This window comes from Mustela putorius, unplaced genomic scaffold (assembly GCF_011764305.1).
Source record: "Mustela putorius furo isolate JIRA1106 unplaced genomic scaffold, ASM1176430v1.1 tig00003834_pilon_pilon_pilon, whole genome shotgun sequence".
In the NCBI taxonomy this organism is placed as follows: domain Eukaryota; kingdom Metazoa; phylum Chordata; class Mammalia; order Carnivora; family Mustelidae; genus Mustela; species Mustela putorius.
In genome coordinates, this window is record NW_025421987.1 from 110,835,275 (window position 1) to 110,851,536 (window position 16,262).

At 38.6% G+C, this 16,262-nt stretch overlaps 1 protein-coding gene across 2 annotated transcripts in view; it reads right to left on the minus strand.

The window, feature by feature from the left end:
• LOC106003286 (collagen alpha-4(VI) chain-like) overlaps nt 1-16,262 on the minus strand; it is a 118,488-nt gene that overhangs the window by 66,894 nt on the left and 35,332 nt on the right. For both annotated transcript variants that reach the window (XM_045088928.1, XM_045088927.1), the window contains exons 9-15: nt 16,069-16,147; nt 14,400-14,545; nt 14,143-14,235; nt 11,842-11,895; nt 3,111-3,182; nt 2,013-2,039; nt 385-429 (exon numbers count right to left, since the gene is read on the minus strand). In XM_045088928.1, the coding sequence (XP_044944863.1) occupies nt 385-429; nt 2,013-2,039; nt 3,111-3,182; nt 11,842-11,895; nt 14,143-14,235; nt 14,400-14,545; nt 16,069-16,147 (516 nt within the window). The remainder of the gene's footprint in view (nt 1-384; nt 430-2,012; nt 2,040-3,110; nt 3,183-11,841; nt 11,896-14,142; nt 14,236-14,399; nt 14,546-16,068; nt 16,148-16,262) is intronic.

The following is a 16,262-nucleotide window of genomic DNA, read 5'->3' on the forward strand; positions in this document are numbered from 1 at the left end:
TCTCAGGGTCCTGGGATCGATCCCTGCATCAAGGTCTCTGCTTGGCAGGGAGCCTGCTTTCTCCTCTCTCTCTCTCTGCCTACTTGTGATCTCTCTCTGTCAAATAAATAAATATTTTATTTTAAAAAAAGATACTGAACTATAACATGTTATTATGGGAGACAATTGATTAGAGCTATGTTTCTAGGGTCCTTATATTTTGAGGATAAGGGCAAGTAATAGATTAGACACTGTTGAGTATGCATGCTAACATTTCTAGACTATGTATAAAATATACATATAAGTATAAAATACAGTATAGTGTTTTATATTTTAAAGTATAAATACAGAGCATAAATACCAAACTAATAGAGGAGGAACATAGAAATGAGAAACTTTCTATACCTGTTCTCCAACAAAGCCGTCAACACCTTCATCACCAGGGCTTCCCTGTGGAGCAAAGGAAGATGAAACTGTTAGGGAAAAGAGGACCAGGTGTACGTGCTTACTGCTTTGATGTTAACTTCCTTGCTAATGTTTGTTTTAGTTGGGAGGAGAATCTAGACCTTCTGAAATGGTGTTTATATACTGCATTCATATATTAAAAAACAATGATCATTTTCATTCCGAAAATAGTCCCTAGTGTTATACACTGTTTTTTCCTGACCATTTTAATTTCCAAAGAAAAAGATAAGAAACTCAAATCTAAAGGATAGAAAGACTTATTTTTCAACTTTTGCACTGGGAACAAGTCTTTCACAAGACTGAATGAAACATTTCCCACTGGTTCTCTGCAAGTTAAAGGTGGTTCTTTGGTCATTGGCATTTTTAATATAAAAAGACTGGCAAATATGTCTGAATGAATTTACATAATGGAAACTCAGAAGATCTCTCAGATTAAGGAAGAATTAGATGGGACTATATCCATATGTACGTATTTGGGGAGACTTACCATAAGAAAACTCCTTAAGAATGGAAAACCTGAAACTAACTAAATAAGAGTAAAAACTGGCCCCTGCAGAGTGCCATCTCATCAAATATTCCATCACTTCCAACTCATGGCCCTTTGTTTTACCAACAATCTCAGAATGACAGTTGTATTTATTATATCGGCACCTGGGTGGCTCAGTCAGTGAAATGTCTGCCTTCAGGTATGGTCATGATCCCAGGGTCCTGCTTAGTGGGGAGTCTGGTTCTCCCTCTGCCCCTCCTGCTCATGCTCTCTCTCTCTCCCTCTTGTTCTCTCTCAAATAAATAAAAATAAAATTTTTTAAACATATTTCTTATAAAGCATCTTTTGAAAAAGAATGTCCAGAGTTTTGCAAGCCAAATAAAATGCATATTACATGTGTGAAATAGTTGATTTACTCCTACTATCTGTACAAGGAAGTCAAGTTTCAGGCACTTTTTTTAAACCAAAGGACAGCTGAGTTAGTGCATGAAAATAAGCACACCAAACTCTCAGACTACAATTATGTGATATATTTGCTATATATATATATATTTGGCCATATGGATGAATCAGTGGCTCCAGGAGACATGAGTAAAGAAGCTCAATCAGCCCTTGTCTGTCTTGTTCATCACTTTGTAGTCAGTCCAAGGATAATGTGGGGAACAGAGTTGGTACCTACAAAAATATCTTTCGAGTGCATGAATGAGCAAATGAGTACTTTGCCTCTGAATCTGAATGTAAAGTCGTTATCCTACTGTGCCATCTCCTTTCCTATCAACTCGTACTGGCCTCCATCTCCCATTTGACTACCAACCCCTGATTTCAGGACGCACTCTTCAAGAGCATCATGTGACAGATATGTTGGCTCAATTACTACAGATAAGTATACATTTTCATATATGTCCCTGCTTTATACCATTCATGAACATGGCAGTTTGGCTATTAAGATCATCCCACATATCCCCTTGTCAAAAAATTTTAAGTCCCACCTCATGTACACAAAGGAAAAGCAAGTGGACTCCGGACTGTTTCCCAAAGAAATTGCTCTCTAGCTTAAACAAGAGGAAGGACCGTCACCTACCTTCTCTCCTGAAAATCCTCTTGCTCCCTAAAGTTAGAAAGTAATAAAAAGAATTGAGCTTGAATAAGATTTTTAAACCTTTGTTTCACTTAGGAAACCACATATTCCTGAATTCCAAGAAAATGCAATGAGTAGACGGAAATAAAGATTTCCTCTTCAGCAACTATAATGACCATCACAGCACTCTGATTATTACCACTCCCCTTTGCCTGTGACTTGGAGAAATTCATACCGGTAACTCCTCACATAGTAGGGGTGAGCAGGAAATGGCAATGACCTGCCACTTATTAATAGCACAATCATATGTTTTCAAACAAAAATGAGAATACACTGGCTAGGAAGCTTAAGAAGCTTAAGAAGTCTCCCAGGAACAATAAGAAAAATTAATTGAAGTGTAACTGATTAGAATGTACAAAATGTGGTGGCTATGGTCAGACAAACTCTCTATAGGACTCAGAGATTATAGAGAAAATTTACTAGCCTTATTAAAGGAGATTCTCTAATCCTGGAAGGTTAAGAGACATTTATGAAACTACCAAAAAAGTAGCCCCACCCTTTAGTTCTTTAGGCTTTGAAATTTCAGTATTTTCAAACCCCCTTCCAACTGCCAGAGCTATGACTTGTCCTGAGGGCGTTTTCTGGTACCAGAGCCTATCCACATGCAATGCAGCTCAGGAGTGCTGAAGAATTAATACCCACTAGGAGCAGCTTGCAAATAATACCTGATAGAATTTGGGGTATAAGTACCTCAGCTCTCTCCCCTTGGGTGGGACCACATTGAGGTACATGTTCAACATTGGTTCACACAGTTCCTCAGCAGGATTAGGCTCTATCTACCCACCATGGTCATCTAATTGATACCATACCCTTTTTAGGTCACCTTTCTTCCTTAACTTCTCTCATGTCTTACTAGTATTTACTGAGAACCCCTCCTAAGAAACTGTTTGCACTTGATTCTTTTCCTTAGGCTCTACTTGTGGGAAAACCTGAGTCTGAGAAAGAGCTAAGACACTATGTTGAAAAAGTAAGATGCTCATCAAACTCAAGGGATAAAACCAGGACAGGGAAAGAATTCCACAGCTTAAGGTCTATACTCACCTTAGGTCCTCTCACACCTGGGCAACCTTCCTCACCTCGGGGTCCAGGAAGGCCTTGGGGGCCTCTTTCTCCCTATGGAATAAAGACACACATAGAGACAGTCAAGCAACTATCTTCACCATCACCCAACCAATAAAGACCATCAGAATGATTAAAATATGACACTGTCCTTAAAATTACTTCTATAGCCTCAAAGACCTGATCAGATCACCTACAAGGCAATCAGAATGCTCATCTATCAACTACCCATACTGATAACCCCAAATCTTACAAATCCGTATTATCTGTATTTTTTTGACTAATTCATTCAAGCCAGAGGGACAAAACTTCAGTACTCATGCAAAACTGAAGGTGTGTCTGAACATTTCCTTCTGGAAGCTAGAACTGGATAAAGTTTTCCTTTTGGTTCTACAAAGAATCAACCATTATTTAACTCCTTTTCTTCTAAGTGAAATCCAAACCATTCTTAAGGTATAGATCATACGTCACCTCCTCTGAGAAGCTTTTTATGTTACATTGTGTGCTATTACCCGTTTCTGTGTTATATTGTTTCCTGCTATTTTGAGAACTTCTAGGAGAGAAGGATATGTATTTAGAATTTATCTATGGGTTTCCAACCCTAAGTAGACTGTGTGGCATGCAGCAGCCATCCAATCAAGATTTGAAGAATGACTTCCTAAATTACATTAGTGAATATAAACTTTTGATCTAGGTATTGGATAGGGAAGGGACTGGTAGATATTATATCTTTGCCAAATTGATTAAATATAAATTAGAAAGCATTGTATACCCCATGAGCTTTCATCAGGAGGGTCTACAAATGTAATCTCACTTTGATTTAATGAGTTCAAAAAACTTCATGACACAAGTTGCCTGGGACAGTAAAACAGAACACAGTAAAGTGAGAAGCATTTGGATCAAAAATGAAAGGTCCTGGGATCAAGTCCTAGTTCTGCCTCCAACTTGCTTTGTGAGCTTGGATAAGTACATGACTCTATGAATTACAATTTCCTCCATTTATAAAATGCAGACCTTAGTAATACTGATGCTAACCATTCATGGGATCATTATATTGAATGCATGAGAATCTGCACTGAAAGTACTTCACAGGCGCCTGGGTAGTGAAGTCGATTAAGCATCTGACCCTTGGTTTCAGCTCAGGTCATGATCTCAGGGTGGTGGGATCGAGCCCTGCATCAGGCTCTGGGCTCAGCATGGGAATGTGCTTGGACTTTCCTTCTTCCTCTGTCCCCCTCCCCCTGCTCATGCATACTCTCTCTCTCTCAAATAAATCAATCTTTAATATAAATAAATTAAATAAATCAATAAAATATTTTTTAAAAGAAGGAAAAAAGGTACTTCACAAATTATACAGATTGGAAAATGAGGTGTTTTGTACTTAAATAGGAAAAGATAATGAGAAAAGCACAGGTTCTGACATCAGACTGACAGGGGGTTGGGCACAACTCTAAAATTCTCTATCTGACCTTATAAGTCACTCTCTCTTTGAGTTTTGAGCCCCACATCTATAAAATGAAAGTATTAGCCCGTATCAGTAGAAATGTTACAAAGGTGAAATGTCTTAGTGGGTACAAAATGCCAAATGCAAAGGTCCACACACAGTAGATGTCAAGTAAATGTCCATCCCCCCCGCCTTCCTCATCTGCCTGCATTTTTAGGTTCAGTACGTGGTGGTTAAGTATCATCTGGAAAATTTAATTTTAAGATATCTCTTTACTCTTTTGTCCTACACAGTGTTACCAATCATGAATAATTGGCCGTTGCCTTCATTAGGAAATAGTTGCGATATACAAAACAAACGTCCCTAACAAAGGAGCACAAAGGGAAAATTCTTAAAGTTTATTTCTAACAAAACAAAACACTCTTAGGATGGCTGTTATCAAAAACAAAAACAAAAAGAAACTAGTGTTGATAAGCACGTGAAGAAACTGGAACATTTACGCACTTTTTGTGGGAATAGAAGAGTTCAGCTGCTATGGAAAACATATGATAGTTTCCAAAAAAAAAAAAAACCTAAAAACAGAATTACCATATGATCTACAAATTCCACTTCTGGGTATACACCCCAAAGAATTGGAAGATAGGTCTCAAAGAGGTATTTGCACACACATTCATAGCGGCATTACTGACAACAGTCATAAGGTGGAAGCAAGCCAAGGGTCCCTTAAGAGATAAACTGATTAAAAAAAAAAAGTGTCCTTATACATACAGTAGAATACTATATAGCTTTAAAAAGGAAAGAGATTCTGATATGCTACAATATAGATGAATCTTAAGGATACTATGGTAAATGAAATAAGCCAAAAATATAAATACCATATGATCCTACTTAACAAGGACTTAGAGTAGTGGAATTCATAGAGACAGAAAGTAGAATGGTGGCTGGCAGAGGCTGGAGATATGGGGTCATTGGGAGTTAGTGATAATGAAGACAGGGTTTCAGTTTTGCAAGATGAAAAGTGTTCTAGAGATGGATGATGGAGGTTGTTGACAACAATATTAATGTACTTAATAACTGTACTGCACACTTAATAACTGAACTGTACACTTGAAAATGGTTAAGATGGTCAATTTTATGTTGTGTGTCATTTGCCACAACTAAAAATTTAAAAGAAAATTGTGAAGAAAAAAAAAAAACCTACTCTCATGACTTCTATTCCCAGTTTCTAAAGTTTTGGTTGTTATACAGATATAATTAGGTATGAGTTCTCCCAAAATTATTCCTTAGAAAAAGGGATATTCTTAAACTTGAGTTTTCACAAAGATTCTCATATTTCAGAATCCTCTGCCCATTGCTTCACCTTGAACAACATAGTATTGACACCCAGGCAATGTTAATATGTTTATTTATGGGATCCTCAAGGATATCACCTACAAAATTAGTTAAAAGAGGAAAAAAATAGAGGTAAAGTAATCTAACAGAGATCACTTATTTATCACATTTGACCGTGAGGTCTCACAATTTCAAATGTTAGATGCCATGCAAGTAAGATTTTTTAAAATCACCTTTCAAAGCAATAGAACTCATGGTGAAGACCATAAAAATATTCTCACAAGAAAAATGAGGCAACTGGATTTTGAAACAAAATAAATTTTCAGTGACAGACTTTATAAACAGATCTAAAAAGCAGTTATCTTAGAGATGCCTGGGTGGTTCAGTTGGTTAAGCATCTGACTCTTGATTTTGGCTCAGATCATGATCTCAGGGTCGTGAGATCGAGCCCTGCTTCAGGCTCCTTGCTGAGCATGGAGCCTGCTTAGGTTTCTCTCTCTTCCTCTCCTTCTGTTCTCCCCCTGTTCTCTCCACCCCCCTTACACACACACACACACACACACACACACACACACACACATGGTTTATCTGAAACAATTTAGACAGAAATTAACAAAATATACTCTAGAAAACCAGGTAAGGTGTTTCCAAAACAGGCTCCAGTAATGCTGGGAAAACTGATACAGAAACTCTGTGGGAAGAATTTTTTTTTTTTAAAGATTTTATTTATTTGTCAGAGAGAGAGAGAGGGAGAGAGAGCGAGCACAGGCAGACAGAATGGCAGGCAGAGACAGAGGGAGAAGCAGGCTCCCGGCTGAGCAAGGAGCTTGATGTGGGACTTGATCCCAGGACGCTGGGATCATGACCTGAGCCGAAGGCAGCTGCTTAACCAACTGAGCCACCCAGGCGTCCCGGGAAGAATTTTTAATACAATTGTTAAGCCATAAAGATTATAATAAATCAAAAAATATACCACAGTGTTCTTGGGAAGGTTCACAAGTGGCATATGAAGGAGGGAAGGGCGAAAGGTGGCAAACATTTGGATAAACACTTCTTAAAATTAATAAAAATATAAATAATAAAAAATTGCTTGATAAAATATGAGAAAGAAAAAAAGCAGAATTTCTTATTAAATTCCTTTACATAATGAAAGACTTTAAAAATATTAATGAGTAATTAAATAAGTCAAATAATATAAGTATGCATTTGTCACCTATCCTTCAAAGTTTATATCTTCTAATCGAGCAAAAGAATTTTTTAGATTATTCTCATGAGAAAACAAGAATCACTTTATAATGGGCACCTATGTCAAATTGTTTTGAAAACAAAATTTGGGCTTACAGTGTTTTTCATTCAAATACTAAGCTCTATCCTGTTTAAAAATTGGTCTCCCATTTGTCCACACTAGTGGCTTAAAGCTATGAACTATAGCCATGATTCTATGGAAAGAATAACATGATCATAAACTCTTCAAATGCTAGGCTGGTTCAAGTTATTTTTGAGAAATGAGAATAATAACATTAGTATCTTATTTTGTAGATGAAATGAGGAAATGTATACAGAATGTTTAGTCATGCATCCAACACATATGAAGTCTTCAATAAATGTCAACTAGTTTTGTTCCTACTGAAGTTACATAACTGTTTTGGGGGACCCTAGATAATCTAATTTGATATATAAGGCTTTGATAGGTAACCAATGCATATTTAAACCACCATCTCATATGAGGTATATTTTGAAAATCTATAGAATTCATGAGTCAGGCAGATGGTCTTTTCCAAAGATGGCCAGGACAAAATCTCAGTGCTCTTCTGGAACCTTGTCACACCCCCAATCAAAAAGAAGGGTCTACTTGACTTATTTCACTAAGCATGATATGCTCTAGTTCCATCCATGTTGTCGCAAATGGCAAGATTTCATTTCTTTTGATGGCTGCATAGTATCCCATGTGTATATATACCACATCCTAGAGCGTATCATGCTTAGCGAAATAAGTCAAGCAGAGAAAGGCAACTATCATATGATCTCCCTGATATGAGGAAGTAGTGATGCAACATGGGGGCTTAAGTGGGTAGGAGAAGAATCAATGAAACAAGATGGGATTGGGAGGGAGACAAACCATAAGTGACTCTCAATCTCACAAAACAAACTGAAGGTTGCTGGGGGGAGGGGGGTTGGGAGAAGGGGGGTGGGATTATGGACATTGGGGAGGGTATGTGCTTTGGTGAGTGCTGTGAAGTGTGTAAACCGGGCGATTCACTGACCTGTACCCCTGGGGATAAAAATATAGGTTTATAAAAAATTAAAACTTAAAAAAAAAAAAAGAAGAAGGGTCTAATCCCCACCCCCAGCCACCTTGAATCCAGTCTGGAGTTAGTGACTGGGCTGTACAAGTTACCACATGACTTCTGAGGCTTCCTCAGAAGATTTGAGCTTAGCCTTGGTCTCCTGGAATCCTCCCTCTCAGGATGGACCCTGCCCAGTGGGAGCTCCCTCTCAGACCCAGCAGCCATACCTGTCCTTGAACCACTATGGCCTATCCTTCTCCCATCACAGCCAAGCTCCAGAGAGTGACAGAGGAAGTCATCTCTGCAGGGGGCCCTCCAGCTGCCTAGTCAGCCCAGCTGAGACCTCAGACAACTAGGAGACAGCCACCCACTCTTCCAGTCTTAGCTCATTACCCCCCCCGCCCCGCTGCGCCCCAGAGCCCATGGATATAATAAATTGATTGTTGTTTTGGTTTTGTAGGGGATAGGGAGGAGTGGGGAGAAGAGGAGTAATAGATAACTGGAACAATGGATTAGCTCTTTGTCGTTACACGCTTTCAATTTGAATCTACAAATTACAGCCCCATTCTGAAGCCTGCCATCTGCAGAGAGATGTCTCAGTCATTACGCAGACCAATCTGACTTACTCTGGGTGGGGAACAACATTAAAAGCCATTCAGAAGACAACATATTTTGTAGTTACCTTCTCTTACAAGAAATGCAGGAAAAAGAAAACGACACATGCTAGAGCCCTACACACCACACAGAGCTACTGAACCCTTGCAATGTATCTAGTCCAAACTGAGATGTGCTATAGATATAAGATACACACAGGATTTCAAAGACAGTGTATTTCTAAAAAATAAAATACTAACCATTTTGATATTAGTTACATGTTGAAATAATTATATTTTGGATAGACTGGGTTTAATTGTTAAAAATAACTTCACCTATTTCTTTTTATTGTCTTTAAGATGGCTACTATGAAATTTTAAATTCTATAAAATTATATGTATCACTCACATTTTATTCCTAGCTCTGTACTGGACAGTCTTTATAAACCACCTTGGTTTTAGGATGTTAAGACAGCAGAAAAGGGGGACAGGGGCGCCTGAGTGGCTCAGTGGGCTGAGTCTCTGCCTTTGGTCCAGGTCATGATCTCAGGGTCCTGGGATCAAGCCCCACATCGGGCTCTCTGCTCAGCAGGGAGCCTGCTTCCCCCTCTCTCTCTGCCTGCCTCTCTGCTTACTCTTGTGATCTCTCTCTATATATCATATAAATAAATAAAATCTTAAAAAAAAAAAAGAAAAAGAAAAGGGGGACAAAATTATCTCTTACTCTAGACAGACAGGGCTTGTTCATGTTATTTGTCTGGAATTGGTGTCAATGTTCCTAATACATTTAGGAACTCGAAATGTATTCTCTAAATTTTTAGACTCTAAATTATTCTCTTAAGTTTGGCCAGGCTAGGGGCACCTGGGTGGCTCAGTGGGTTAAAACCTCTGCCTTCGGCTCAGGTCATAATCCCAGGGTCCTGGCATCAAACCCTGCATCCAGTTCTCTGCTCAGTGGGAAGCCTGCTTCCCTCTCTCTCTCCCTGCCTGACTCTCTGCCTACTTGTGATTCATCTTCAAATAAATAAATAAATAAATAATCTTTTTAAAAAATTTGGCCAGGCTTACTGAACCATAGGCCAAGCAGTCAGAAATAAAATAACATTTCTAGGACATTTTAAAACATCATAAAAATGGAAAGGAATATTTTCACCGTACCTGAACAAAATAGCAAAAATCCACAGCCCACACTTTAGAATGTATTTCTAACATCAAAGACTATAATTGCAGAGGCAAAATAAAGACAGAAAAGTTGAGCGATTCTCCCACAAATATAATCAGAGAAATGAATTGGTTGATATAGCTCCCAATAGCTACATTTCTTTTTCTAATTTCTGATGATTTTCCAAGTTCCAGCAGCCTAAATATTCAGAACAGTAAAACAATGTACAACCTGAGGGGGTGATGAGAACATTAATGCCTAGATATCCCAGCAGTTTGAAAAGTGTAGTCCAAGGACCCCACAGGTCGCCAAGACCCTTTGGGAAGGGGTGATCACAAAATTAAAACTACTTTTCCAATTACACAAAGATGCTATTATCTTTTGTAACTCTTATTCTCTTCCAAGTGAACAGCAGAGTTTTTAAGAAACCACAAAGCAAGTGATACCACAACCGACTGAACACAGAAGTGGACATTTGAATCTAGTTATCTTCTAATAAACCAGGTATTGAAAACATGTAAAACAATGCCACTCTTCTCACTTAACTATTTTGTTTTGGAACATATCGTTATTTTTCATTAAGGAATGTCTCATTTATATTAAGGGCTTGTTTTTGTTATTGGGGAGTAAAATAAATAAATATTTTAAAATTATTTCCGTTTGGGGGCTCCTGGTTTGCTCAGTTGGTGGAGTGACTGACTCTTGATTTTGGCTCAGATGATCTCAGAGTTTTGAGATGGAGCGTGGTGTCAAGACTGTGCACTAGGCATGGAGTCTGCTTGGGATTCTCTCTCTCCCTCTGCCCCAACCCTTCCCCATGAGCTCCCTCTCTCCCCCTCTCTCTATTAAACAAAATAAAATAAAATAATAAAATTCTCCAAAACTACATCAACAGATGTTTTCTCATCATCCCATCTAGTTTTTAGTGTAATTTACTCTTTATCAGGAATTGAGTGAAATGTTTCATATACATATTCTGTCATGTTTAGGACATCTCTGTCAGGTACATACTATAAAACTTATTTTATCAGTGGAGAAATGGATGCAAAGATAGTTGAATATCTCGCCTTTTCTTGCAACATTGTGTACGTGATGTACTGACTGTTTGAATCTAGGCAATCTGAATAACTTTAGAGAGAGTAAAGATGCCCTGAGACCGAAAGTTTGAGAACCAGTGGTATATACATATCTACTTTAAAATAGACACCTGTGGTAAAGTGGTTATCCACAATTAAAAATTAACTGAAAATGATGGCATTTAAAAATCCTTTTGATATCATATGTTGTAATAATAGATGGGCCCTGTTGCATTACAGCCCCTCTGGTAGCAATTCTTTCTATAATATCCATTTTTCCCCACAGCTAATCACACGATGGCTAACTTTCCCGTGCCCAGGGATATGTCCAGGGTTGTAAACAAAATTTTGGTGAGTAACTATATAACTCTATCACCTTTTTGACCACTCAGAAAGGCATCTGAGGGATCTTGTTATAAGAATGACCTTAGTTCTCTTCAATTTATTTTGCTAAATTACTTACAAACACAGATATCTCATTAATAGTAACAAATTACCTGCAATTCAGCTCACAATTAATCATTACTATTACATATATACCCACTAGACACAGCCCACATTTTCAATTATCTCGAATTCAGATTAAAATGACCACCTTTCACCATTAAACACATTTTAGAGCCTGTATCTACAAAATTTGTCCACCTAACATTTGTTATAACAAATTATTATTTTTATATACATATTTAAGCCCATTTTAAATGGCATAGATTAGAAAAATCTTCATGACTTAAATGCAGTTAAGTATTTCTAATATTTGACCCATTTTACCATATTCCTTCAAATAAAAAATTTAAAAAAAGAGATTCAGTACTTACGTGTCCACCTTCTTCACCAGGATGACCAGGTAATCCATCAGCACCTGGCCTTCCCTGAGAAAAAAGGAAAGCAAAGGAAATAACTTGGATTCTAAATCCTTTTCTTAAATCTACATGAAATAAAAATTGTTGTTAGTAGGGTCCTGGGTGTCTCAGTCTGTTAAACATCATCTAACTTGGGGCACTGGGTGGCTCAGTTGTTAAGTCTCCACCTTCGACTCCTGTCATGATTCCAGGGTCCTGGGATTGAGCCCACATAGGGATCCCTGCTAGGCGGGAAGTCTGCTTCTGTCTCTCCCACTCCCCCTGCTTGCATTCCCTCTCTTGCTGTGTCTATTTCTCTGTCAAATAAATAAATAAATAAAATCTTTTTTTAAAAAAAGTCTAACTCTTGATTTCAGCTCAGGTCATGATCTCACCATTATGAGATCAAGCCCAACATCCAGCTCTGGGCTCAGTAAAGCTTGAGATTCTCTTTTTCTCCCCCTCGGTCCCTCCCCACTTATGCTCTCCCTCTAAAAACAAAAATAATAATAATAAATTTAAAAATTTAAAAAACCTGTTATTAATAGATACCTTTTTCTTGCTGAGTTGGCATTTTATTGAGAATCAACTAAATGTTGAGCACAATGTATAGGGATATGAAGAAACAAATACTTTTGGCCTTTTTTTTTTTTGCACACAGTAGTTTTAATTTATGGAAAGTTTTTTTGGAGCCATTTTCCTTAGAAACCCATCTCCTGAATGTATTCTTCTAATAGAAAATCAGTCTGGTGATTATCACGCACAAAAAAACTTGAATTTTAAATTAACATATCTTTATTCTGTTTATGGCTTGTCTTGAAGTAAAAACTTGAATACCTGTTTGTCTTAATAACTGGCACGTCAGCCTACTTTTATTTTTCTGAAATACCATTTTAAGCCACTCTATTCAGAAAATCCAAACCAAAACTAGTTTCTAGTTAAATGTTTTAGGAACACTGCTCCTCTTAAAGAGACCTTTGACCTCGTTTTTCAAAATGTCAGTAAGCAAAGTTGTGACCATCTATGCTACTTATGAGAAATGGTTGTTTATTTCTGTCTGACTCAGCTGTTTAGTCTCTTCCAATCTCTTTCTCTTTCTCTTTCTCTTCTTTACTTCTTCTTAGATAACCAAACACACAAACCATTTCCTCTCAGGGAACTTTGGCTTGCCATGTATAGTCAGATGTGTTTATTTGATTTATAAATTGTCAATAAGATACGGGAGCCATATTCTCTTTGGGATCAACAAAGACATGAACATCAATACAACCAACCACTGAATTCTTAGAGACAGAAAGAGCAGAGAAGTCAATTATTCAAAACATTCCCATTTTTGGCCTTTGTGGCTGAGTCCTGAGTTACAAAATAAAAACATGTCAAGAGGTTCCCAAGCTTGATTTCCTGATTCTCCAGTCTGATATTTAAGAATAATGCAAGGGGGAAAAATCTTGTGCTAAGGCATATCTACAATTTTTCTCAAAAAGTCATTATATACTTTATACTCTTCTAAATCAAGATTGATGTGCAAAGTCAGTAAGAATTCCAACAGCCTCACAGAAAACCACACAAAGAAAGAATGTGAAAAGATGGGGAAAGCCAATGGGTTTGATTCAACCTTACATGAGGATTTGTGATGATGCCACCATCATAAAACTGTAGTTCATGTGTGAAGGGTACTCATGTCCCTGCATAACTAAGGACCATTTTTAATGAGATTTATTATTCTCCCTTAATAGTGGGATGTGGTAATTTTGCTATCACTTCACTGTGGAGTTAAAAGAAAGACTCAAAGTGATCACTCATGAGCCAGCGATTGTATCTCTCCACAGAGTTTAATGCCACAGAATGGAACAGTCAGCTCACAGGGGAACTTCTGTAAACTTCTTTCTGTAAAGAAAGAAGTTGGTGCACGAGGGAACATTTTGTAAACAAGTGAAAACTGCTATGCAGCAGGGGAGTATGAGAAACTTGTCTGTGAAATTATTTGTCAAATAAACATGAGGGGAAAGCATAATATAAGGGAAAGAACGTGAGCCTTGATATCAGGTAGACACAGAGGCTTAAGTCCCAAAATGGCTCTTCGAACCTGTGTGACTTTGGGAAAGCAATGTTCCCTCTCTAAGCCTCTATGCCACACCTGCAAAGTAACATTCGCCTCAAAGGTTTGTTAGAGGGCAGAATTAGCAAAGGTGTGTTAAAGACAGAACACAGGGCTTGGTATGCAGTTGGTGTTGAAAAGCCCTCTCACCCACACCATCCACATCTAACAATTCTCACCTTGCTCCCAGGGTTCCCACTATCGCCCTGGTACCCATCTTCTCCATAACACTTTATACATATGTTGCAGCATCTTCTTTCCACAATTGAGTCCTGAAAAGCAGAATTCATGTAACATGACTTTTTTTTTTTTTCCATCTCTGTTAGCCTGTGTCATACGACGCACTAAAAAAGACAAAATTCCCTCTGGTTTTTTTTAAATTATTAGGGTGAATAAACCTAGCGAAGGATGGTGTTAAAAAGGAAAAAATACTTACAAGTTGCTTCAGTAAGATGCTTGGGAGGGATTGCAGTGTGATGCTCAGGGGTTGGTTATATAGGAATCCTCTGCCAAATTCTAGCTCCTGGAGCTCTTCTAATTTATGCACACCTTCCAGGCCAATGAAGAGGAGCCCAGAGAGTCCTTCAAAATACCAGCAGGTAGGAGAGTTACTTGCACATCTTTTGAACGGTCTTTGCCCTGGCCCTAGGCAGTCATGTATCATCTCACCCTTCCTATATTCATCACCAGTCTTTTCTCAAACTGTATTTTGGACCAATGAAATGGGAGCAGAAGTGGCATGTGTCACTCGCTGGGAGAAATTTTCAGAACAGTGCATAATTTGCCCCATTTCCTGCCCCCTGCCACAGCCTGGGTCCTTAAGGGATGAGAATGAGACACAAATGAATGGTCATAAGGCCTAAGATAAATATATTCTAGCTAATTTAAGCCACTGGGATTTGAAGGTTGTTTATTATTGCAGTGTGAGCCCATCCTACTGAGGAAGGCACTAAAAAATCATGTGGATTTGCCCACATAACAGAGAACAAATGGACGAGAACACTTTTCAGATTGGCTAGAAATCACCATTCATAGAATTTCAGAATAAATATTTGTTCATATTTTGAACAGTAAATTCACACACACACACACATACACACATCAGTTTTTGGCTATTGTAGATAAGCTACTTATCAATCTTGTGGTTAAAAAGTTGTTTACATGTTCTTAATTGTTCCTCAAAATAAATTTCTAGAAATGGAAGCCTGATCTAGCACGTAGACAAAGTTTGCCATTTTTTGTCAAATGCTTCAAATTCCCTTCCAAAAGATCCACAACATTTTAAACTTCCTGTGTGGTGAATCCAACTGGGAGCAAATTATCACAGCAAATATTCCAGCACCTTGTTAACCAAGGGAAAGCATCAACTCAAGAGGAATATTCTGGACATACTCTATGGAGAAGGGAGAGTGGCACAGGGAGCTTGAGTGACCGCTTGTTCACCTTGAGTTTGCCTTCGAGCTTTTATATGACACAAAATGGGAACAGAAGAGCAAGGGCGTACAGCTCCACAGGTGGTACTGCCCAGCTGAGGGAGCTGGGGAGCCCTGAAATCCAGCCAGCCTACTGCTCTTCAAGCCAAGTGCCCAGGCACTGGGTCGCATACACCCAGAGCATTGGCATCTCGTTCTAATTTCACCAAGATGCCACAGAGACTAGTAGCAGCCCTTGGGGGATGGAGAAAGAGGAAGAATTAATGAGCAAAGGAGGGAGGAAGGGCAGTGGAGAAGCAAAGCTCAGCCTGTGGGTGATTCCAGAGTTTAAGGAAAAGAGACATATGGACTGCTTGGTAGCCTACAATAGCAAATGAGACCCCATTTATCAGGAAGTAGGAGTTGCACATTCAACCCTCTAAAGCAGATGCCAAGCTGGTAACTGATCAGTCCTGTCTCAGTCAGTGACCCTTGGTTAGTGTCGGGGATATGGGACCCAGGGTTCTCTCAACCCTGATTCATACAAAGCAAAAGCCTTGTGGGCACTGATCTCCAACCACCTGGGTTAGTCTGTGGAAGGCTTAATGGAATCCAGTACCATCCAGAAATCTGAAAGAGGACCTTAAGCCCTCAGCTGTGGGAGGAACACCCAGGGCAACTACAAGCACTTACCTTTGCTGCGGAGAAGCTCAGATGTTATCTTCAGTTTCTGGAAACTATCATCCAGTCCATCTGTAAACACTAAAAGGATCTGTTGTTTATGAGGGAGGGGGTGGGAAGGGTGGAGGGAGAACAAGGATGGCAGAGAGGAAGAGGAGAGAGGAAAGATAAATGCTGGAAGTTACACATTTTGTAAAAATCCAAGG